General features: G+C 42.2%; 1 protein-coding gene across 6 annotated transcripts in view; it reads left to right on the top strand.

Moving 5' to 3' along the window:
- Positions 1-23,531, top strand: part of Nin (ninein) — a 100,899-nt gene extending 77,368 nt beyond the window's left edge. For 4 of the 6 annotated variants that reach the window (XM_029484598.1, XM_029484595.1, XM_029484596.1 and 1 more), the window contains 9 exons: positions 2,691-2,813; positions 3,432-3,545; positions 4,331-4,477; positions 6,427-6,606; positions 7,739-7,888; positions 9,167-9,241; positions 13,582-13,779; positions 16,962-17,075; positions 19,998-23,531. In XM_029484598.1, the coding sequence (XP_029340458.1) occupies positions 2,691-2,813; positions 3,432-3,545; positions 4,331-4,477; positions 6,427-6,606; positions 7,739-7,888; positions 9,167-9,241; positions 13,582-13,779; positions 16,962-17,075; positions 19,998-20,207 (1,311 nt within the window). In that variant the 3' untranslated portion in view covers positions 20,208-23,531. Of the gene's footprint in view, positions 1-2,690; positions 2,814-3,431; positions 3,546-4,330; positions 4,478-6,426; positions 6,607-7,738; positions 7,889-9,166; positions 9,242-13,581; positions 13,780-15,397; positions 15,921-16,961; positions 17,076-19,172; positions 19,227-19,997 lie in introns of those variants that run through there. The other 2 variants (XM_029484597.1, XM_021178851.2) reach the window with 2 other exon arrangements.
- Positions 23,532-25,326: the final 1,795 nt, after the last annotated feature.

Genomic DNA, 25,326 nt, shown 5'->3' with positions numbered 1-25,326 from the left:
ACTTTCCTATTTGTGTTACCAGATTATAAAATGTCCTTCCTGAGTCTGTTCGGCCTGTAAGCATCAGGTGCCTTTCCCTAAACTCTGTCGCAGCTCAGTGTTCACTAGGTTCACACTACACCTGACCCATCGGTGTTGGTTTGAGCTGATCTTGCCTCCCTCACCTAGTAATGGTGTATCTCCTCAGAGCTCATGTCTGTGGGAATGCTTCACTCAGGACTAGCACCAAACAGGTGTTTTGTTTTGTGGTTTTTTTCAAGACAGGGTTTCTCTGTGTAGCCCTGGTTGTCCTGGAACTCACTCTGTAGACCAAGCTGGCCTTGAACTCAGAAATCCGCCTGCCTCTGCCTCCCGAGTGCTGGGATTAAAGGCGTGCATCACCATGCCCGGCTTTATTAGACTTCCTACACCAGGCACTGCAGTACAAAGGGTATCTTTTCTGCCACAAGTAGGAACTCCGTTTGTTCCATAGAGCATGCTAGATGCTAAGGTTCACAGTCTTCCTGTGGGGTGAGAGTACCTCAAAGCCATTGCTATAATTAATTAAAATATAACTATAACATTGATATAGTCACCTCCCTCTCCCCTGTACCTCCGAAGGCATTGCTATCTCACCCCTTCAGTGATAGCTCCCAATCCACGTGTGTACTCTGTGGCTTTGCTCATTTACTGAGCAAAGGGAAAGAGAAAAAAAAAAAAAGAGTTGGAGAAAAGCAACACGAGGAGGCCATCACTTGGCACATTTATCACACGTTTTCCCAAACCGTTAGTGTAGATAGATGAAATAGCCACGAGTCGCTATGTGCACACGAGAGAGAGAGAGAGAGAGAGAGAGAGAGAGAGAGAGAGAGAGAGAGAGAGAGAGAAAGAGAGAGAGAGAGAGAGAGAGAAAGTCGTTCTGTCGTGAGGACTTCTGAGAAAGGTGCTGTTAGCTGCCAGCCCATCCTTGCTGCCCTGCAGCTCTGACCCAGAAGCATGTCACTCTGTATGACGTGATTTAGAGTTCTGGAAACACTTTGTACATATTCCATGTCACACCAAAAAGAAGCATAAGTGGCATCCACAGAAAGTTCCCTGGTAGACACCCAAAGTGGGGTCATGCATTACGGGTGTTAAGAGTTAAGGAGGCCAGGTACTGGGAAAAGGAGCTGGCCCCATGTTACAGTGATGTGCACAGACTCCAAGGGCGTTTCCTCTATCCTTCTAACTTGTTCAGGCTTATGAGGGATGTTGAATTTGCTGTCAGTTAAAAACAAGCTCCGGCCCTTAAAATCTATTTTGTCATAGCTGATTCCAATGTCATGTGGGAGGCCTTCAGATAGAGAGATGGCTAGATCATAATGGTAACAGGGTTGAACACGTGAAAAGCAGACAGAAATGCTCTTATTAAAACATGTATAAAGTCTAAGAAGGGTTAAAGGGCATGGGAAACAATTGGCTCCTCTGAGTGGTTTCCAACTAGGTTGGAGTGAGTTTCCCCCCAGTGCCGGGGCGGTTTTGGTTTTCACAAGTTGGGGACCTAGTGTCATCAAGTGTAGTGGATACAGCTAGGGATGCCATGAATCGTCCTGCAGTGTCCAGAAAGACCTCTGCAGCGAAGCATCCACCATGACACTGGCAGCACCGTGGATGCTGGAAAGAACAGAAGCAACCTGGTTTGCCTCCGCTGTGAGAGGAGAGAAGGAAGCCAGCAGGTCCACTCTGACTGGGAGTCCATTCGGTTTCTTCCCAGGGGAAGGGCACAGCCTTCACTTGCCCACATGCTCATACCTGTATGTGAGAAATATCGACCCCCTAGTTTGTTTTTGTTTTTGAAACAAGATCTTGATGTGTAGCCCAGGCTTGCCTCCAACTTCCAATCTTCCTGCCTCAGCCTCCTGAGTCTAAGATTATAGACGTACAACCATGACACACATAACTCCCTTTTCTTTTTAGAGACAGGGTGCTATAGAGCCCAGGTTTACCTAGAAACAACTATATATGTAGTCAGGGCTAACTGATACTCTCGAGCTGCTGTTATTCTAAATCAGCGATTCTCAACCTTCCTAATGCTGTGACCCTTTAATACAGTCCTTTCTGTCGTTGTGGTGACCTCCAACCGTAAAATTATTTTTGCTGCTACTCATAACTATAATTTGACTACTGTTATGAATCATAACGTAAATATTTTTGCAGATAGAGGTTTGCTAAAGGAGTTCCAATCCACAGCTTGAGAACTGCTGCTCTAAATTCATCTCTACCTCAAACACAAGGATTACCGTGCTCAGCTAATTCTATGGTCTTAACTGAAGTACTTTGAAAAAATACACTTTGAATACTTCTTTAAAAGCATGATTAAAAAAAAAAAGTAACATGTGCCATGCCAAAGTTAAACTGAAGACAGGAGAGCAATGTGTCCTGTAACTGGGACAGTAAGATTGAAAGCTAGGGCCATCATTCAGCGGCATCTGCCTGCATCTTTAGGTCTAGGCAGACATTTCAGTAGTCAGCTAGGGAGTGGGTGAGAAGCTACTTGGGAACAGTTAGTCAAAGTTAATTATAGGCTTCTAGAGTTTATGTGTCCTTTGAAATATGTCCAGACAGGAAGATTTCAGGGCCACGCAAGTGCCCTGTTTACAAATACCTCCTTTTCGAGTTTATGGTATTAACATAGCTAGGAGGTGACGGCTCATTTGTTTAATCTCTTACAGCTGCACAGATGTCCTGACCTCTCTGACTTCCAGCAAAAAATGTCTAGCATTCTAAGCTACAATGAAAAACTGCTGAAGGAAAAAGAAGTTTTGAGTGAAGAGTTAAAGAGCTGTGCAGATAAGGTAGTGGGAACAATAGAGTTTCCCTTCATTGTGGAGGGCATGCCACAGCAGGCATTTCCCTACGGGGTGCAGTCCCTGAGCCTCCTGCATTAGTCCGAGGTTATACGTGGAGTAATGTGATCCTAGACTAGCGAAGTCGGGATCATGACTTTGTCTCGCTATATCATGATGCTATTTGGTAATAATAACAATAATACCACCTTATTACATAATAGAAGCATGGCTTTTATCCTCTGAAATCTATCACAGACAAACACTATTTTTCTATTTTACTTTCACTAGCAATACAAAGATGTTGCGTTCCTTGCTGCACCTGCCTTAGAGGCAGTCTTTATTTTTGTGTTAAAATACAGTCTTGAGATTTCCAATTGCCTTCCAGTCTACTTCCTGCCCTCAAAATAGGATATGCTGGGGGGTGGGGGAGGGGAGCAGAAAAAGGAAAGCTTAGCAAAGAAGAGAGGCAGAGCCAGGAAAGCATCACTCCTCCCCAACCCTCACTGGCCTTCTCCTCAAGGCAGATGGGGAGGGAGGTCTCTACGGAAGTGATGGAAATCATAAACTGAGTCTAGATTTGCTTGCACAAATGCTCTCTTACCTTTCATGTCCTCTCTGAAACAGCTGGCAGAGTCAAGCCTCTTAGAGCACAGAATTGCTACAATGAAGCAGGAGCAGAGCGCCTGGGAAGAGCAGAGCGAGAGCCTGAAGTCACAGCTGGCGGTGTCCCAGGCAAAGGTGTGGAGCCCTTTCTTGCTCTATCTCAGTAATTAGTATTTTCTAGTATTTTCACCTTCCAGAGAAAGGCCCAGGAGAGAGTGTTCTAGATGAGACTGGCTTAGGGAGCCTCAGAATGATCCCATGGGACATCATTTGAGACATCTTTACAATATTGCAAAACAATTTAAAAACCACTGTGTCCATGGAAGCCCATTAACCATAACTTACTTATTATGGGCAGTGCTTCCTTTTTCAGGACAGTGCTTAAAGAGGCTTGTTCCTAATGTAGGCCAGGACTTGGAAAGCAAGCCCATGCCCTCGAATGCTGACAAACCAAGATATCAACCTGCCTTTTACAAACTTAATTGAGATACATTTGAGATGCTAGTGTAAAGTAGAATTCCACAAATGTAAACTATTGCTGTCAACCAAGAGGTCCTTCACCAAACCAAGACTTCAGACTCAAATGTAGTTTCTCAAGGCTCTCTGAGTGTGGTTGGCAATGACAGCAGGCGTTCCCCAGATGTTTCCCCCAGCTCCTGGCAGTCTGGTGGGTACCCACATCAGGAGCGCCTGGCCCCAGACAGGTGAGTCCTTCTCCTAAATATAACTTAACTGTAAGCATACGAAGCCCCCTGAGTTTCCACTGAACTGCTGGAAAGAGAAGTGAATGTAGCAGATTATATCGGAAGGGGCCTTGGTGTTCCCTTGTTTATCTTTAAACTAGCCCATGATTCCTGGACATGCAACAGGTGAGCCCATGAATGTGTGTGTCACCATAGATGATTACTCTCACCATGCAGGTTCAGAACTTAGAAGATGTCCTGCAGAATGTCAACCTTCAGATGGCCGAGATTGAATCAGATCTCCAAGTGACTCGACAGGAAAAGGAGGCGCTAAAGCAGGAAGTGATGTCATTACACAGACAGCTTCAGAATGCCATTGATAAGGTCACTCCTTTCTCTGTAATTATTCTGTAAATTATTTTAGTCTGTTTAGTCGGATTGGTTTTGCCTCTCTCTCTCTCTCTCTCTCTCTCTATATATATATATATATATATATATATATATATATATATACACACACATATATACACACACACATATATCATGATATGGTTTTATATATAGTTTTTTTTAATTTGTTTGTTTAGCCACTACTGAGCCAAACAATACAACACTTCTGTCTCTCTCCTTTGTCTCCTCCAGTTGCTAACCCCAGGGATCTGCTTTTGTATTCTCTGCCACTGTAGTCAGGGATGTTTGCTTCTGAACCACATATAAATGGAATTATAATGGTACAAAAGGGATTTTTTCTTTTTTTTTGACCAAAGAAGTTAAAAGGCTAAGTAAGACAAAGGCATTTTCAAACTTAAACAAGAGCATGCTTGGGGAATCAGCCAAAAAAAACATTAAGAGAAATTAACCTAGGAACACCCATCCACAGGGGGAAAGAGGAAAAAAAACAGTAGAAGTGCAGAAAAGGACACCTCTAGCATAAGACAATGGCGCTGGCTTATGCATTACCACTGCCAATTGGCTTGCCTTTGTATTAACAGAAAGTCTAGGAAAAGCTGCTTAAAAAATAGCTGGATGCCCTTCCCAGTGTTGTTAAAAAAAAATCATCACATCTCATTTTAAATATTAGAGCTGCTTAATGTTCACACAACTCACCAGCAGCATTCTGTGTGTCCAGTAGATGTTTAATTTGTTCTATAACAATAAAACTAGCCATGATTCAGTTATTTTATCTCTCGGTGGATAATACTTAAGATGGGTTTTTCAATTTTAAAAATACCGAGGGTCTGACATTTTCTTCAGACCTTTTAAACTTTCTTTTCTTTCTCATGTTTGACTTAAACAAGGCAGAAGCTTATCTAGCTTGTGCTACCGTTTTTAATTTTCTAAAGTTATTTTCATGATTAAAAAAAGATGTCACTTTGGTATTTTAAAGTGTATTCTTGAATTCAAGCCTCAATTACAAGGACAATAAGTGTTTTGGAATCTAAAAAGAAGGAGACTTGTGTGAAAGCCAGATATGCAGGGTTAGCCTGTGGAAGCATGCAGGGTTAGCCTGTGGAAGCGTGCAGGGTTAGCCTGTGGAAGTGTGAAGGGTTAGCCTGTGGAAGCATGCAGGGTTAGCCTGTGGAAGTGTGAAGGGTTAGCCTGTGGAAGTGTGCAGGGTTAGCCTGTGGAAGCGTGAAGGGTTAGCCCGTGGAGACATTTAGCTTACAGTGCTTCTGAGTTCTCTGTGTCTTTGTTAATGAAGAATGTTATCTAGGTTCAAGGAAGGCTTCTCAAGAAGGAAGCAACTTTTGAAACCACCAACCTCTCAACACTTAGGTCCTTTGTAGATCAGAACCCAACCATCAGACTTTCTATTGATGTCTGTTTTACCAATGATCATTTTGAACCTTTAAAAACAAAATCAAAATCCAAGAGTATCGTTTTCTCATACACATTAAGGTATTGTCATTTGTTGCGGCCTGCCCGCAGTCCACAACACGAATGGTTCAACTGAGAATGGCAGTTCGAGCTGAAAAGAGAGGAATCTAGACGGGGCGGAAGAATGAATGGAGCTAAGACAACATTCTGATCAAAGCTCAATTTTACTATTTCCAGACACTCAGTTATAAAGGAAGGGGGAGGGAACCCAATATCCCGCCAAGTAACTCAGGGTCCAGTAGCAGGACGAACACGTGTGTGCCTCCAGGCAGCAAAGGCAGGGTCCAGCAGTAGGCGTGGCAGGACGAATGAGCAGGTAGCTCCACCCTTGAGCAAGCAGGTTCCAGGCTGGGGGAAGGGAGGCCACAGTCATTAAGTAGGCAAGAAACCTGTCTCAGGACAGAAGTGACATGTCATGTTGCTGGTAAGTTTTAATGCTCCAGTTCTCTGTCCAGGACTGGGTCTCGGAAACAGCTCCCCATCTCTCAGGGCTCTGGGGCCAGCAGAGAAGGCTGTCCTGGGACAAACTGGACCATCTGATGAATGAGGAACCACAGCTGCTTTGTCAAGAAAGCAAGAGACTCCAGACTGTGGTACAGAATACCCACACAGATCTCACCCACTCCCGGGAGAAGGTAACTCAAAAGCAACGTGTTGTTGAAATGACTAATGAGATATGAAAATAAACTGTTCGATATGGTCTTAGAATAGACTGGAGTACCTTGTAATGGCAGACTTATTTTGACATGAATAAATTTTCATTTACTTATATATTTAAACTATTCTTATTTTATATAAGCAATTGTATATTAAAATATATCTATGACTTTAAATATTAAAGTACCCTCATATTAAAGTACTAACTGGTGGAAATTATGATATCCATAAATTCCTCATTCAAACTGCTTAGCTGCCCAGACCAATAGTAACAAAATGGCAAAATCAGGCTCAGATCTTAAGGGTCAGGCTAACTCTTTGTAAGAGACAACTTGGTGCCCCTTTGTAGAGACTTAGCATTTCAAGGCCAGGATAATTTTCAGTTTCTGAGAACCACCCGGCTGACACGTGTTTACCTGTGCTGTGCTGTCAACCACTTAACCCGTGCCTCAGCACTTCTACTGTGGAATTCCAAGCATCATGAATTTTCCTTGAGAACACCTACTGTGTGCAGAAGAATATGCTGCTTCTGGACCTACAGTGGGGATAGGAAGGACAGCCTTGGTCCCCGACCTCATGGGATTGGCAGAGGCAGATGCATGGCTCCAGCAGCCGTCTCTACCAGACTCAACCTGAGCCACCTCTAAACGTTCTGCCCATAATAGAGCAACAGATGGATCCCAGGACTGCTGCCCCAGTTGTTCCACAGCTACTTCACACTCGCTCTGGGCTCCTGGAAACTTAGCTGACCAAGAAATCTCCTCAATGTGCCATAACGTTGAATTTGTAAGCTCAGCCAGGTTTATCTAGAAAGGATGTTTAGAGATAATTAAAAATTAAAAAAAAAAAAAAAAAAAAAAAAAAAGGCTTCGGAATTCAGAGTCTAGGTCTTGCTAGACTCTTGCCCAGGTTGATTTGAACTTAGTGGTTCAATTGATCCCCTGCCTCAGACTCCCTGGTAACTGGAACCTCAGCCCTCTACCACCCTGAGCAGCTAAAAAAGTGTTTTTTTAAAACCATGAAACCCAAGTAGTAAATAAAACGTTCCTTGTTTGCTGTTTGTTTCCCTGGATGGATGGTTATATAGGCATCTCTCCTTGTTCTTACTAGGTCCGCCAACTGGAATCCAACCTCCTTCCCACCAAAAACCAAAACCAACTCGACCAACCATGTACTGTGAAGTCCACAGAACACGAAAAACTGGCCTTAAAGAGAGAGTGTGAACAGTCTCAGAAAGAACAATCTCCTACCAGCAGGAAGGTGGGTTTGCCAAGTATAATGATGTACCGTGTTCTGACCAGTGTATTTCCAGTGTCTGCCTCTTGCCAGGAATGACAGCTTTGAGCCTTCCTCAGATCCTTTGATGCCCTCACAATCTTGTCAAAACAGTATCATTCTTTTTATTGAGTAAAGATTTTTATTTTAAAAAACAAGAAAAATTTAAGCTTTTAGGAGGAAGAGAGATCACACACACTCACACACACACACACACAATCATCTTAAAAGAATTCATTTTAAACTGTATGTTTGTTTGTGGGTATGTGCACATGAATGTAGCAGTCAAAAGAAGGTGTCAGATCCTCTGGGGTTCTTGGCAGTAGTAAGCCACACAACATGGTTTCTAGGAATTCAGAATATCTAGAAGATCAGTATGTGCTCCTAACCACTTATAGAAATCTCTCTAGTCCCTAAAATCTAGGTTTTAAAAGCAATTCCAAAAGCAAACAAACAAAACAAGCAACAAAAAGACTTTTTGAAAGTTTGAAGGTTTTGTTAAGAAGGAGTGACAGAAGTGGACGGCATGGCTGTCTATTAATAAGAGGAGAAAGCAGAGTGGACCATGGGGCATGCAAGCGAATGTGACTTGCAGAGCTCCTCTGAGGGGATTAAAGAACTGGAAAATTCCTTACCTCCCAGTTAATGTTTGATAAGTATTTGGAAAGAAATGTGCATCTGAATAGAAAGAATTTACTCGGCAATCCATAAAGAAAAGCTTTTGATTTTTATCTTCACTTTTATTTAGGAAATTAAATGTGTTAGAGCAAAGAGGAAATGTCTGAAAAATGGAGATTATTAATAAAACCCTAGTGGGAAACAAGCGTCAGGAGTCAGAGGTGGTGTGAGATTGTATGTGGAGCAAACGGGGACAGTGCTGATGCAGGGGAGTAGGAGGGGCTGTGTTTTCTTAAGTAGTTTTTCCAACTAAGTATGTGCTTGGAACTGATGTGTGCGCACACACTTGTGGGCTCAGCTCCTTCACTGTAGGGTAATGTGCATTTCTTACAGTGGGTGGTAGAGAGGTTTAAAGCCAGCGGCTTTAGAAAAACCTGGTCTTTGTGAGACACGGTGGTTAGATCCAGATTGCTTAAATGCCAGCTGGGCACTGATGAGCACAGAATTGTTGTTTCTTAGTTTTCTTTGCAGACTCATCTTGGCTTTCTCCCAAGACTAGAGGCCTCTAAGGCAAAATTGTCAAAATAAAAGAGAGCAACTCGTTTTTTTTTAAAAATTTTTCGTTAGCTTGTTTGCTTTTTACAGGTGAGTCAGATGGGGTCCCTTGAGCGAGGATTAGAAACAATCCATTTGGAAAATGAAGGTCTGAAGAAGAAACAGGTGAGACTGGACGAGAAGCTAATGGTTAGTAAATGATCTAAACTGTGGAGAATACGTACGAGCCACTTCTCAGGATCAAGCAGACAGGGTACTGAGGTCCTGCTAGGAAAGTCTAACCGTCTGATTCTTTGATCTGTCTTCCCAAAAGGAACACACACGTTTCCTTAGCTATAGTCATAGGTGCCCATGGTGCTTTGCAGAGTGAGGAATAACTTTAATCCCAAATGTAAAGATCTGTATACATCAATACATGTGGAGCACAGGGGCTCTGCCCGAGATTGCCTGAGGGGCCCAGAGCTCTCTCGACATTGGTATCGATGTAACCGTTTCCTGAGGTATCCTATCCTGCACTGTTTTGTGATGGAATCGCTCTCCCACTACCTATCCAGATGTATGTAGAACTCTGAGAGCATCTGCATTTAGGTTCTTCTCACGAACTGTCAGCTTTTTTCTCCTTCTTTTTTAAAAAAGATTTATTTACTTATTTTATGTATGTGAGTACACTGCCGCTGTCTTCAGACACACCAGAGGAGGGCATCTGATCCCATCAGAGATGGTTGTGAGCCACCATGTGGTTGCTGGGAATTGAACTCAGGACCTCTAAAAGAGCAGTCAGGGATCTTAGCTGTTGAGCTCTCTCCAGGCCAGGAACTGCCATCCTACGCTGATGGAACTCAGTGGAGAGGACTTCCCTTGAATGTGTGAAGCCTTGGTTGGATTCCCAGAGATCAAAAAGCAAACAGTGTCCATGGCTTATGGCTGCATTTGTAACTCAGCTATACCTTGCAGAAGGTACAACTGACAAATGTTAGGGTGATTTAGAAAACCAACCACTGGGAGTACACTGGGCCCTTTTGTACCCTTACAGGACATGAACTAATACAGAGCCCTCAGTAAGTGAAGGCTTCACAGAGATGTTTTGCTGTGGGTAGATAAAAAAAAATTAATCTAACCTGATATGAACTATAAAATCTGTATAAGGAAGTACGCATAGAATGTATCTTGCTATCTTCGTAAAATACTGTGTGCACACACTTTTTTTTTTCAAGGCAGAATTATAGGATTATAGGAAGAAAGGTTTCAAAGTATTGTCTGTTTGTTTAATTTTATTTTCAAGGCAAGGTTTCTCTGTGTAGCCCTGGCTGTCCTGGAACTCAACTCTGTAATCCAGGCTGACCTAGAACTCAAGAGATCTGCCTGCCTCTGCCTCAAAGGCAGAGGATCAAAGTGCTGGGATCAAAGGCGTGTGCCACCATGCCTGGCAAAGTATTTTTTTTTAGTATATAAAACTGGATATATGGCAAGGCAACTTAAATGCTTAGCTTTAAAATGTGAAATTTGGGCAAAGGTATCACACTGACATTTAAATGCCCACCGAGGTTTGACAATGTTATGTTCTCTGATTTATCCACCAATGGGAAGATTGGTGAAATCTCCATCAATGCATTCAAGACTGTGAGTTCAGCCTGTGCTTTGATGTAGCTATGAAATAGTTAAGAGGCTCTAATGAGGAAGCTCTCGGAAGCTGAGCCTCTGGTAAGAACCTGAAGGGTGACAGGGGCACCTTATTCACTGTATGCACTTATTCACTGCTGGACTCGGCCCACACCCTCTACCAGTAAGCTGCGGCTTGGCCCGCCTTAGCCTGGGAAGCCCCCTTCTTCCAGGCCCATTTCTATTATTAACAGGCACCAGCCATTTCCTGCCATTCTTTTTCCCTAGTAGTAAATATTTGCTGATAAGGAAAAATGAATGTTCCTGGTACCAGAACTGAATACAGGAGAAGCATGAATTTAAACACGGAAAAGAGCATTTTATATACTATTCTATGAAACTCCCGCTAGGAAGCAAGGCTGAGTTATTAATTCTATAGCTATCCACTCTGGATTTATTTTTCCTCCTTCGCTTTGCTCAGCCATGTAGCTCTCAGGCTGTCCTTGAACTTACCACCCATTGGCTTTTAGTCTCCCGATTGCTTCTGGCACACATCGCCACATCTAGTTCCAGATTGGATTTTTAGCAGGTTTTCTGAGAGAATTCACACCCTGTACATACAGTTCACATGTTTAAATTATACAGTTGGGTTTGGGATGTGGTTTTACTTCTTAAACCTTGGGGACATGTATGGAACAACATTGCAGCTTTACCCATCTTTTTAAGTTTATAATCCAATGGCTTTAGTTAAGTCCATTGTTTCTGAAATCTATCATCACTCTCAACTCTAACCCTTAAGCAGTAACGGCTCTTCCCACCAGTCTGGTTAGGTCAGGTTGCAGTATGATTGCAGGGGTGGTGAAGAGACGCTTCGCTGTCTTCTGTACTTACCGGAGGGATCCACGCGGTCCTTCCTCTCTGGCCGTTTTCCCACCCGTGGGGTTGAGGTACAATGAGCAGTCAGGGAAGTGTTCTCAAGTCAAGAAGCAGCGTCTTTGGGGTCAGAGACTTTGAGAAAATCTTTCTAGATGATTCTTATCTAATATACACACTTCCTTGGGTAAAGTCCACCTCGTCTCTACAAACTAGTTTAAGGGGCACATATGAACACATACCCACTCCTGTGTAATTAACAATTACAAATTTGGCTGGAAAATGGAAGAATTCTGTCCTGAAACTGATTCCCGTTCCTGAGCATTTTTTAGCAATACAGTAGTTGAATATTAAGTAAGCAATTTATTTTGAATATTCAAAAAAAGGTTCACATACTACCTTAGCTGTTCTTTTGTCTGCTGTATCATTTGGCAGCCCAGTATAGAGGGCTGAACAAAAATGCTTTTCTTCTGTGTGTCCATTCAGCACCGGATTTAATCCCAGGCTCAGTGCTTACTGGATCTGGATATGGGTAAGCCTCACAAGTTCAACCAGATTAGAGCAGATGAGGATGCCACTGCAGAACTGTAAGGTCCCTTACTGTAAGCTGACATGCAGCAAAGGTGACCTTGGTTGCGTATATACTCTTATTCATGTGCACAGTCCCGGTCTTCCTTATCGTAACTTGTACTTTTCTTTCTCTTCCTGGAGCTCTCCTGTAATCTTCTTTTGTTTTTCCTTTGTCTGTGGCTATCCTCTGCCTAGAGCTCAGTGGTTGGAAGCAGCAGAGCGGGGCACAGTTCTGTGCCCGAGCTAGCGTGCGAAGGTAGAGCGCTCTCTCCGTGACCCTTCACAGCATGGGGACACCTCGACGTCGTGTCCTTGCAGTCATTTCTGTTCATCATGCCATATGTGCATGGACAAGAGCCAGTATTCATTTTCCACTTTGCTTTGAAGTAGAATATGTCTATTTACTTAAGGGGTTTCCTCAATATTTAGAACATTTTGAAGAAAACTGTGTGCCACTGTTAGAAACCTGTGGGTTCATGATCCGTCATACTCTTTATCATAAGTAATATGATATTTTCACATCTACAACCACTACTACTACTACTATTTCAAAATGGATAATGACCCACCTCAGAGACTTGGAATTAAAAACAAATGGATAGTGGCTCTGACACTTCCTAACATTTCATTCTAGTTGAGTTGAGAGGTCCTTTTCCCTTCCCAGAGGCCTGGAGGTGCTTCCTCTTGAGTTTAGTTCCTGCTCATGTGTACTGCATGCCTCCCACTGGGCCCTGTGTCTGCTGAATATGTTGACAGATGAAAAGTAGCATGTCCCATTGGTTAAAATGCATTCCTTTCCATTCCTTAAATGTCATGGGCATGTTGATACACTGTTTTCTTGCTGTTGTCAACTATACTTTTAGTTCTGGGGGGTCTGGGCTATGACCTGATGATCCACACACCTGCCTTGTAGCTATTTAAGGATAACTCCTAATAGATGAACTAAGATAGATGAAGTAATTTTAAGTACAATAATCTTAACATGTTAATTTGGGGTCAGATGATACATAGCCAATGAATTATGGGTTTATGGAGATTTGCAAAGAAATCTCCACGATAGTAAGGAAAATGGGAAAAGCTTAAGGCAAAAGCACTCTCTCCCATCTTCCCAGCTCCTGTCTCACTTTTAATGAAAGGGGGAAAGGCAGTTGAATGTTCTAGAATAAAAAAACGTAGATATAGTTTCGATATGCTATGTATATCATAGACCTCATGCCCTTATAGTCACTCAGGAGTGAGAACGGTCTATTCTTTCACATCTTAGAATATTTAAGAAAGCCATAATGGAGTTATCTCCAGGGAGCAACAAAAGGGTTCTCCCCACACACTCCCACCAGGCTTTGTCCTGTTTAAGGGACCAGGGACTACGAGGCCATGAAGGGATGGATCCTGGGCTCAGTACTTACTGCTTGGCACCTTGGTAGAAGGCCCTCCACTGACCAAGCTTTGTCCTTGTCCCTCAGATGCAGCCCCTGAGGTCCACTGTGATGCTTAGCCCATCCTCTCACTGGGATCTGCAGTTGCTCCAGCAGCAAGCCTGTCCGATGGTGCCCAGGGAGCAGTTTCTGCAGCTTCAACAACAGCTGCTGCAGGCAGAAAAGAGAAGCCAGCACCTGCAGGAGGAGCTTGAAAACAGAACCTCCGAAACCAACACACCACAGGTAGAGAGTGTTCTTCTCCACGGGGAAACTCACGTCGTCCCGTCCCCTTTACCTTCGTTTGAAAAATAAACCAGTCCAAAGGCGGGAATGAAGAACCCCATCTCCCACCATTGTTCTGTCCCCATGAGTACATACCCACAGAACCACAGTGCCAGCACTTGCTTTGGTTTTACAGTTTCCTTCCAAGCTCTCTGCTTATAAGTCAGCAGGTTTAAATGCTGGGCCTCCTTTGCACACTTGCATATGACGGAGGATCGGGGTTACTTGTGTATAGTACATAGTTGGCCCAACAGTCTTGCACAGCTCAGTCCTGGGGTAGGTATCTCTGCTGACAGACAGTCTCAGTTCTCCTGTGTGGTGTGGCCCGCCAAGGTCTGAGAAGTCACAGGCAGGGGCTCTTTATAACCAATGATGTAGAATATGCAGTTCGTCAGCACCCTGTTCTTAGTTATCTAGTTCATTTCACTCAATATTTCAAAGAATCAAATTCAAAAAACTACTTAAGCTCCAAATAGTTAGTCTTCCTTAGTACATAATCTTCATTTTTTCCAAATTTATTCTTACCCAGATAATTACTAGTGAGAAATAAAAATAAAATGTCTCCTTTGTCAATTCTTTCTAGTTGAGAAATGCTTAAGGCCCAGTTAATATTTGATAAGAAGTTTCCCAGTTTCTTAATCCCCTCAGAGGAGCTTTGCCAGTCACATTAGCTTAGGAGGCTGCATGATCCACTCTGCTCTCTCCTCTTATTGGTAGATAGCTGTGTTGTGCTGTGCCGTGCTGTGCCATGTTATGCCACGCTGTCCCATACCGTGCTGTGTTGTGCCGTGCCGAGCTGTGCTGAGCCGAGCTGTGCCGAGCCGAGCTGTGCCATCCGATCATCCTTCTTAACAAAACCTTCAGAAGTCTTTTTGTGCTTGCTCTAACAGTCCATGTTATAGCCGTGTTCTGTGTGCCATCCTCACCTCCCATTATTAGAGTCAGCTTTTAAGGTGAAGATTGTCAGGGTGGATGGCTCAAGGTCTGCTCCTGCTCCCACAGACCACCTCTACCCCCAGCATTAGGGTGGCATTTTATAATAAAAACGGCTATGGTTCAGTACGAAAGGGAAGCTTCAGTTCTTCATTGTGTAGTTGAAATCTGAGGCCTTGGCCTGTTTTTAAAGGGCTCTCCTAGTGATGTGGCTAAGATGTACTCATTGCTCTCCCAGACGCTCTCAAGTATGCTTTTCCTAGTCTGCTCATCAATATTTGAGAATTACAAAAAAAAAAAAAAAAAAAAAATCTGTGCCAATAAACTCCAGTATTAGACAGAAACTATTAAGAAAATCCTTCAGCCCGAGAAGAGCCTATTTGTTGCGCAGTAGAATGGCTTCTAGGCTTTTTTCTTTTTCCGGCTGCTGAGCTGACTCTAATTTTCAGAAAACTGCACATTATACAAATCTGCACGGTGCCTGTGAACAGAGAGAGGGGTTTCGTCTGCCTTTGTGTTGCTTTGCTTGCACGTGTGGTGTGACTGTGTGTGCTTCCAGGAATGTGTTTGTATTGTAAGTGTGTGGACTTAGACTCCCCCTAACCTTGACACCAGGGTGAAGTATCCCACTGCCTTCTTTCCCTAGGCTTTGCTACCGGAGCAGCGAGCAGTGCATACAGATTCCTGCAGAAGGATTGGGCACCTCTGAAAACTGGGCTGCTGTTGATGGCATTTGTTACCACGACAGAGTCTTAAATGCACAAACATGCACACACGTACATGCACACTGCACACAGACATGAGCTGGGACATGTTGGAATCAAGTGCTCTTTTAAAATATTTGACTGTTACCGTCACTGTTAAAGCCTTCACAGTATTGTCTCTTACTTATGTAGACATGAAAGACTTTGTGATTCAGTCACAAACTTCTGCTTGCTACACATCAGCTTATTTATATGGTCTAAAGAGTGGATTGAAGAGTCTTGAAAGGATATATTCTATATATTTTCTAATTCCATATGTTGTTAATTATTTTTAAAAGAAGGTACTACTTTTATATATGGAATTTGAAGAAAATCAGGGTTATTTATACTGTTTTGTATAAGATGTATCATACTTTTGACAGAAAAAAAAGGAAATTTTGATGCAACAATAAAATAAAATTTAAATGTATGACTGTCGTCTTTGTTTTTCTTCTGCCTTCTCCTTTGTAGCACACACTGTCTGTTGAATTAGCTGCTACTGTGGTTTTCTGTTTTGTTTTCTGAAGCAAGCATCAGTCATATTTCAGCTCAGGTTTGAGCAGCCTCCATTCTTTTCAACATAGGTCTTTTAAAAATTACTTAGCTATTACCCAATCGCTAACACCTGAACCACAATAATAATAATTGATAATAATTTCAAGGACTTGAAGTACCTCCTAAAATGTGAAATTCCTGGTGTAGGCATTTTTATAAGTGAGGGTATGAGCAGTGTCATCTCTCTCAAGGTCATTTTGCTTCCTTAACTCAAGTCTCCTCACTCCCACTCATGTTGTATGAGGAGGAGAAGAAAGGCCACGCCTCTTCCTGTCCTATGGTTTTTTTCTAGGTTTGAATGTCTGTGAGGAGATGTTTTCACCTCTAACCTGCTCTGATGGTAAATGCATCCTCTAGTCCAATGTTTGCTTTACATTGACAAGTCACTGGGAATCAGATAAGTGGGGTAACTGGCAGGAAGAAGTTCAGTATGATGAAGAAAAGAACCAACCCTTGGATGGTCACCAGTCATTTCAAAGGAAAATGAGAGATGGCAAGCATGAGGCCACCCCAAATAACCCAGTGTTTGCAGTGTTCAGAGGCCCACAGGATCACAAAGACACAACTCACAATGGAAAGTCGGTCCCCTGTTTTAATTTACTTTGGATAGCCACTATGTTAAAAGTGCACATGGGTTTCAGTTGGGAGTTTAAGAATTGACCTCAGGGGATGATGAGCCAAGGTAAGAGCCTGGTCTCTTCCTGGATTCCTCTATGATAATGCTACTTTTCTAAGGTATTGCCAATGTGTGCAGTGCCCAGAACTCCCATTACATCAGAAACCTATCCTCTGGTTATGAAGGAAAGCCCCGGCTGTCCTCTCCGTGTCTCCTATGGGGAGAGGCACTACCAGTACCTGTAGTTGGCATGATTTTCAAATGATAATATACTTCTTTCTCCCTCTTCTCGTTAGGGAAGCCAGGAACACCTCGTAAATCTCATGGAAGAACGAATGATAGAGGTTGAACAAAAACTAAAGCTGGTGAAGAGACTTCTTCAAGAAAAAGTAAATCAGCTCAAAGAACAAGTAAGCCTCTGTCACTTCTATCTGTCCTGACATTCCAGTTTGTATGGGTATACAGGCTGCGTGTGTGTGTGTGTGTGTGTGTGTGTGTGTGTGTGTGTGTGTGTGTGTGTATTAGTCCTTGGGAGATGTCCAGTGTTTAGAGGACCTGGGTCTCTCTAATTAGGCTAGGCCAGTCTCTTCCTCAGCACAGGGATTCCTTCCGTGAACCACTCGCTATATCCAGTTTTTTATCTGGGAACTGCCTTTCTCATTCTATCACTTTATTAGCTGAGCTCTCTCTCTAGCCTCAACATTCCAGTCTTAACTCCAGATTTTGCATCTTTGTATTGCTATTAATTTGTGTTGTTAATAGATGTTAGTTCTGCTGGAGATGTCTAGAAAACTTAGGAATCACTTTCATATAAGCCTCAAAATAGGAATTCTGCATTCCACAGTTTTTTTTTTTTTTTTCAAAACTCCACTGAGGCCATATACAGTTGTCCACAATTTTATAAATGTATATTTGCTAACAGTAACTCTTACCCAAAGTGTTCCTAATGAAGTTCAGTGGCTCAAACCAAATACAGATTTCTTTTTATCCAAAATGTGAAATATACATCTGTAAGTAAACAGAAAATGATAATTTGGTTTTTATTTTTTATTTATTTATTTTTTATTTTATTTTATTTTTTTTTACGTATTTTCCTCAATTACATTTCCAATGCTATCCCAAAAGTCCCCCATACCCCCCCCCAACTTCCCTACCCACCCATTCCCATTCTTTTGGCCCTGGCATTCCCCTGTATTGGGGCATATAAAGTTTGCAAGTCCAATGGGCCTCTCTTTCCAGTGATGGCCGACTAGGCCATCTTTCGATACATATGCAGCTAGAGTCAAGAGCTCCGGGGTATTGGTTAGTTCATCATGTTCCAACTATAGGGTTGCAGATCCCTTTAGCTCCTTGGGTACTTTCTCTAGCTTCTCCATTGGGAGCCCTGTGATCCATCCAATAGCTGACAGTGAGCATCCACTTAATTTGGTTTTTAAATTGGGTAATAAGTGTAACCCTGGCTTTCCTGTTCCCTGTACCTTGGGCTGATGAGATGTCTTGGTAGATAAAGGCATTGCCCCCAAGCCCGACAGCCTGAGTTCAATATCTGGACCCTATGTGGTAGAATGAGAGAATCAGTCCCCATAAGTTGTCCTCTGACTTCACACATGTATATACACATGCCCCCCACACACACATTAAATAATCAAGCAAACAAATATTTTAAGTATCTTATTGCTATCACCAGGCTCCAAAAGGATATGCTTTGTGTGGAGTCTGAACTCCCAGTTCTAGACTGTTAAACAACTTGATCTTTTTACCTGCTAATTACAGACATGACCACTCTGTTTAAAAACTACCTGTGTATGCAAAAAAGAAGCCCCTCCTCGTCAAACATGACCACCTCCCAGAAAACTGAGACTGGGACAAACTGGTTGGGTACAAAGCAGAATTTGCCAACCCTGGTTTTGTAAATTCATAAAACCTAAGAGCATCAATTCCAGGAGAGAGGTCTGAATGCAGATGCATGCAGAAATGTTCCTTTGCTCTGTATCTTAAACAGAGGAGTAGGGTGGAAAAACCCATTTGCGAGCATTTGTCCAGGCAATCCTTTGTGTGTTCCTATGGCTAGCACAAGTTGCTACGTGTCACATCCTGTTCTGGGCACTAGAGACTCAGCTGTCAACAAAGTGAAGGCCCTGGGCATGTGGAATGTAAATTCTAGCATGCCTGCAAGAAGCCAAGAATTTCTCCAGATGGAAGCTTTAAAAATAAACAAGAGATAACTCTATTTTCAGTATGGGATCACAAGATCTCGAAGCCTAAAGAGAGCTTCCTGAAGGCTTCTTTAAGCAAATCTAGAGAGCTGGGTAGATAGATGTAGGGAGGCAGTCTAGGCTGCAGTAGCTTCACAGAATGGGGAAAACACATGGGGTGTGGGCGTCTATAAATGCAAGCTACTGCTAGCCCATGCTGTCCTAAGAGAAGAGACTAGAAAGGAGAGGAGAATCAGCCAAGGAGAAAGCATTTATTTCTATGCCTAATAGTTTTTGAATCTTGTCCTCTAGGCAATGGTCATTGAAATGTCTTAGTTGAAAGAGAATTGGGGGAAGGAAGGAATGGTGAGTTATGACATTTCAGTCACAAGTAAGTTCTCAGGTGTACTATACCTTCCGTTGCCTAAATTGTTATGACCCTGGAAATGGTAATAAACCAGCCATTCTGTAGCCACTCCTTATTGTGTTACCTGCTTGAGTCTGCTGTACAATGATGAGTATAAGATGTGGGAAAGAAGATTGAAGGCAGGGACAGAAGCAAGAATTAAGGTACCAAGTTTGGCTAACAAATGTGTCCTCTCAATGTAGACTCCATATTCTATAAGAGAGGGTATACCTTTCGGGGAGGGGTTGGTAGAGAAGAGAGGAAAATGGGGTTAAGGGAAGCAATTGCCAAAACGATTCCCAAGCTACATGTCGAGACATCTTGTTGTATTTATAAATATTACAGGTTGTAGTGTTGAGTAGTGAAGCACATTTGTTAAGAGCGGATGTTAACGCAGTTGACATCTCAAAATGCTATGTTGGACAAGCATTTTTGGTATTTTAAAAAAATGAATAAAGGAATAGCACGTATTTAGGTGGGAAAAATTCATTTTGGAGCCCTTAAAAAATAATCCACTCTTTGTTTTGTAGTATGGCTTTAGTATCAGACTTGATATTTGGGAATACAAACAGAATGAATCCACATTTCTGTTTGCATATACACTGGTAAAAATTACTATTACAAAGTGCACAGCTAGCAGAACTGATCTGCCATTATTAAGTAACTTCCCCTGTTTTAAATTGGGACTGGTTAACAGAAATGGAATCAAGATGTTTCTGGTTCTGTCCTAGCTCTGCAAGAACACAAAAACAGATGCCGTGGTGAAGGATTTGTATGTTGAAAATGCCCAGTTGTTGAAAGCTCTGGAGATGACTGAACAGCGCCAGAAGACAGCAGAAAAGAGAAATTTCCTCCTAGAAGAGAAGATTGCCAGCCTCAGTACCATCGTCAGGAACCTGGCACCAGCACCACTGACTTCTATGCCTCCTCTGAGGTCATAGCCAGCCCAAAGGATGCACACCAAAGGACGCACTTGCATTTGTGCACTTTCCTGACACTATTGGAACGTCTTAATAGGCTCTCCGAACCCTCTAACTAAAAATTTTCAGCGGCTTGAAATCAAGCCTACCCGAAGTCTGCCAGCAATGGAATTGGAGGCTCCAAATGGGTGCTTATTGGAATTTCACAAATCACTATTTAAATTTCACTATTTAAATTACTCATAAGCACTGAACTTTTAAAGTCTGTTCTGGATAGCTACCAAGAATGAAATTAAGTTAAGAACCTTCAAGTCCTAGTTTTTAATGTTTTAAAACTGCTATTATCTGTGTATGCAATCCAGGTTCCTTTTAAGTTTGATATCTAACTAAAGTGGTTATTATTATAATTGTTTTTGAAAACATTTAAGTACTGAAATCATTCTGCTTACAATACTTTAGTCTCTTTGAGTTCATCGGCTGACTGCAGTTGTGTTCAGAGAAGGCTTGGCCAGTAGCTAGCCACCCAGTAGCTAGCCACCGAGATCAGAGAAGTGCAAGTTCTATAAAACTCTGACTTCTGGTTCCAGTTCTTGCTACTCTTGCTGTACAACAGATTCAGCTGCACTCTTAGCTAAGGATAAAGCCTTACTTTCTTTAAACAGCCCTTTCCCCTCCTCCTAAAGCTTCTGTTTGGGACCCCGTCTTTTAAAAAACATTGTTAAAACTGCACTCTTAGCATTACTGAACTATAGTGAGCCTACGGACAGACCGACCACTTTGGAGTAAAAAGCCACTCTTGAAAGAAGATCACGTGGAGCGCGGTGGATGTAGTTTCGTCTCTCCCAAGCCTTGGAGTTCGTGACATACCTTTGAGTTTGTATCAAAAGCTCAGGGAACGATTTTTAAACTGTCTTCCTGAACTGTTTGCTGCCTGGCCTAAGCTGTGTACTGACATCATTCTGCTTACAATACTTTAGTCTCTTTGAATTCATCGGCTGGCTGCAGTTCTGTTCAGAGAAGGCTTGGCCAGAGATGTGTAAACCACACCACCTTTTTTGTCTTATATATTAACAGCCATAGACTTTTTACTTCTACATTTTAGTGCACTTAGTTATCTGAAAAGGCCTTGACTGTAGAGTTAAAAACCTCTCCTACTTATGAAGAGTTTTTACTGTTTGTTTAATACAGGTCAAGAATTCCGTGCTTCTGACCTTTTGATACCTCATATATCAGAACTTATGAATTTCATACTGTGGAGAACATTGGCTATCAAGGGTAAAGGGGAGAAATTAGAGTTTCACTTTACAAGGGGTACAAGAGAAAAGAAAACCGCTGTGTTTGGGAAGGGACACAAGCCAAGTCAGGCTGAGAAGTCACATGACTGTGAGGAACTCTTGAGCCATTTCCACCATGACTCTTTGGGATTCTTTGGGACCCAACGATCCAGACCCACCAGCACAGAGCTCCCTCTACCAAGTGTGACACACTGTCTGTGCCCCAGTAGTTCACACTGGATTTGCACTGCTAGGCCTATCAGAAGATTCTGATTTCCCACTGGGGAAAGAATCAATCTTTCCCTCTAATCATACATCTAAATAAATCATACATACTGGTATTATGCCTCCTCTAAATCTTTCTACTCAGTACTTGTATTAGCTTTAGCAGAGAACTGTGGCGAGGCCTAGACTCAGGTCAGAGGTAAACTGTGTCGTATGAAGTGGTCCTGTGAGATGCTTCAGGTTCTGAAGGTCAGTTTCACTGGAACTAAACAGCAAGCACATTTCTCCAACAGCTGCCTGCCATGGGGCCTTGTTTGTGTGCTTCTTAATTTTATTTTATATTATAAAACATATAGGTTGGTGTTTCTTATACATTTGTATTTATGTGTACATAAAGAGCTGTACAATGGCTGTAAATAGGATTTTTGGAAAAGTTCATTTAGAATTATTTCACCCAAAATCAAAATGCTGCTTTAGTAAAATGTTAATTTCTTGCTTTACCCCACTTACTGAATAGGGGGGGAAGATCAATATGAGAAATGTCTATAGATATCTTAAACTTTATACATTCATGCAGCAGTTTATATTTTAGAAATCTTTCAGCAAAGAATTTAACTGCCATGTAGAATATAGCTTAAAGCTTTAAAAACATCAAATGTAAAATCCTACAATTATGTGTTGATTCGACTTTCAGACTTTCTTCCCAGTGGCGCTCTCCAAAATCACAAGTTATGTGTTTTATGGCCATAGCTACTTTTTCTTTTTCTTTTCTTTTCTTTTTTTTTTTTTGTTTTTTTTAAGCACTGGGTTTAGACTCTAAGACATTGCTGGGAAGTGCTCCATTGCCCTGTCTGCTGTCTTCTCATTTTTAAAGGCCTTACTCTGTTGTTTCCCCTAAGGGGAGAAAGGATTTATTTTATCCAAAGGCCTTTTCTCCTAAAGCAAGTTTGTGAGGGGAGAGAAGTCTGTGTGGTTTAGGATGAAGAACAGTATTTTCATTTGTTTTCAAAAGCTCTAATTTCAGCTAAGCTGTTTTAAATGTGAATCCCTCCTTGAAACTGCAATGTGCTATTTGTATATTTGACTATCATCATGTTTTATATAAACAGATTATGAAAGACATCTTACAGGTCTAGAGTTTCAGTAATAAATCAATATTCAGGGCAGGTATTGAGAATTTTTTTTTTATAAAAAGAAATAACTAAGGCTTCTTGGCAAATTTTTTTTTAACATGTGGAAAATAAATGTGTGCTTTCCCCCTTTTACTTCACTGAGTAAAGAAAAAGAGAGCACTGCTATTGCCAGCATCTCTTAAAGGCATTCCCAGTCACAAAAGTCTGAGTCCAGTGTTAATCAGGTCCTGTTCTGAATGGGTTGCCTGCAATGGTATAGCATTCCAGTGAGTCATTAGCCAAGCCAAAAACTGGGTCAAAGCCTAAGGAGCTGGAAAGTCAGTCAGGAGAGCGTGGCTGCCCCCACTTGAACATCTTAGCACTGTGAGGATGGAGTTTCAGGCAGCTGGATAGCTATTTAATAGCAAATTAAAGTTGTGCTTTTTCATTTTTCTTTTTTTTTTGGATGATGCAAGGTAAGTTTATTCTCATTGTGAGAACATTACCATAACACGACTTAAAGGAATATTGGTGAAAAACAAAACAAACCAATTAAAACCCAAAAGTAAAACCAAGATTAACTGGAGTTAATCTAGAACCCACCCCAGAATTGTTTTCTGTTCAAGATTAATGTGAATATGTTTATATTGGTTTTGTAATTTCACTTTAGTCACTGTATCCCAGAAAGAGTTTAATGTGAGTTTAAAATGTAAATAAATAATTTTGCAAACATGCCTCTGGGTTTCTGCCTTGGAGTTCTGATGAGCAGTTTTGGTGTGTTTATTGTTAGACTTTTAATGAAAGCATGAAGATGTTGCAGGAAACAAGTCTACACATGCAGGGTCCTGGTCCCAGCTACATGCTAAGTCAGAACCATCATGTTAAGAAGATTGTGCCAGGGGACTTGAGATGGTTCGGTGGCTAAGAATGTTTACTATCTTGCAGAGAGGATGAGGATTCAGAGCCCAGCACCTCCATCAGACAGCTCAGCACTGCACCAGGGGATCCAATGCCCTCCTGTGGCTCCCAAGAGCACTTGCATGCACACATGTGGAACACATAAAGCCATGGAGGTACACACTCATACACATAAATTAGGTAAAAAGATTCCCCCAGGTGCTTTGATGTGACTTGGAGCAGAGGTGCATCCCCTTCCCATCAAGGAAGTGGTAGAATTCAGACCTGCCAGCTTGTGGTGCTTCTGCTTGTAGCAGCGGGTAATTCACACAGTCTTGACTTAACCTTAGGAGGCCCTGCTTGGCATCCAGGATGCTTCAGAAGTGGAGCCACTTGACCATCTTCATCTGGGAAGTTCAGACTTCTAACTGAGCTGCTCATAAATGATGACACAGATGATAAAAGACCCCAAAAGTAGAGCAAAGCACGCTGTTAATATGCCAAGCCCCGGAATGTACAGGGGGGATGTTGGCTGACCTAGGCCTATCTTAGAAGCCCTGTCTCATTCATTGTCAAAGTTTTTATGCCAATTTCACACACTCTGCTTTTATGAGACAGGAACTATCCCCAATTTACATATGAAAAAAAAAACCTGAAGCTTGCAAAAACTGAATCTCAAGGCTACCCTAACAGCGAATAGGGAAGTCGGGATTCATGGTCCAAGATCTGCTGTTAAAATCCCACAGTATCAGCTGCTACTTGTAGCAGAACAGTATTTAATCAGTGTTGATATAGTCGCTACCATTGAATAATAATAGGAACAACAGAACAGGATATCCAAAATGCCAGGAGTTCCCAATATTCCTCCAAAAGAGTGGAAACAACCAGTACAGAGCAGTGACAGGCCACTCAACCTCACCTCGCCTGACCATGCTGCCGTCAGGAGCCCGTGTGGCTGCCTCTCCAGTGCAGCATCGGAATCCCAAAGCATCTGTCTGGAGGACAAGAACTTTGGGATCCATCACTACTGCTGGGGCTGCCGGTGATGCCAGATACCCTTACTACTAGCAGAGCTGGTGTCAACAGTTCCTGAAGGAATCTCTGTTACTCAATAGAAAATGCCATACTGTTTCACCTGGACTGCTGGAAAGCTAATGTCCCCAATCTCAAATGGCCCCAGACACAATAGGTCTTTCCTATTGTTGATTATACCATGATTGTTTGTAAAAATACATTTGTATTATCTACCATCGATGATACCATGGCATCTACTGTGCCCACAGTCCTTACAACACAGTCAGTGAGCTGCAGGGCAAGTGAAAGAACTTCAGTGTGCATGTTATAGTCAAATGGTCAAGTGTACGAGACAAAAGTTCTAGGGGGTGGACGTATTAGACTAAAGATTTCCAAGCAGAGGCAGTGCAGGCCAGGTAGAAGTAGAGAGGCACATTCCAAGATCCAAAACAGAACAGCTGCAAAGAGGCTTCACGCAAGACGATCCTACAGAAATACAAAAGCAGTAAAGTCCTTTCAAGACAAGCAACTCAGAGGAGTTCACAACCCTAGACCAACTGTATGAAAAATGCTTTAAGGAGGCTTACATCCAGACGTGAGAGCTAACACCAACACAAA

This window comes from Mus caroli, chromosome 12 (genome assembly GCF_900094665.2).
Source record: "Mus caroli chromosome 12, CAROLI_EIJ_v1.1, whole genome shotgun sequence".
NCBI classification, from domain to species: domain Eukaryota; kingdom Metazoa; phylum Chordata; class Mammalia; order Rodentia; family Muridae; genus Mus; species Mus caroli.
The sequence above is the reverse complement of the archived record's forward strand: the minus strand, read 5'-3'. Positions and strand labels throughout refer to the sequence as shown.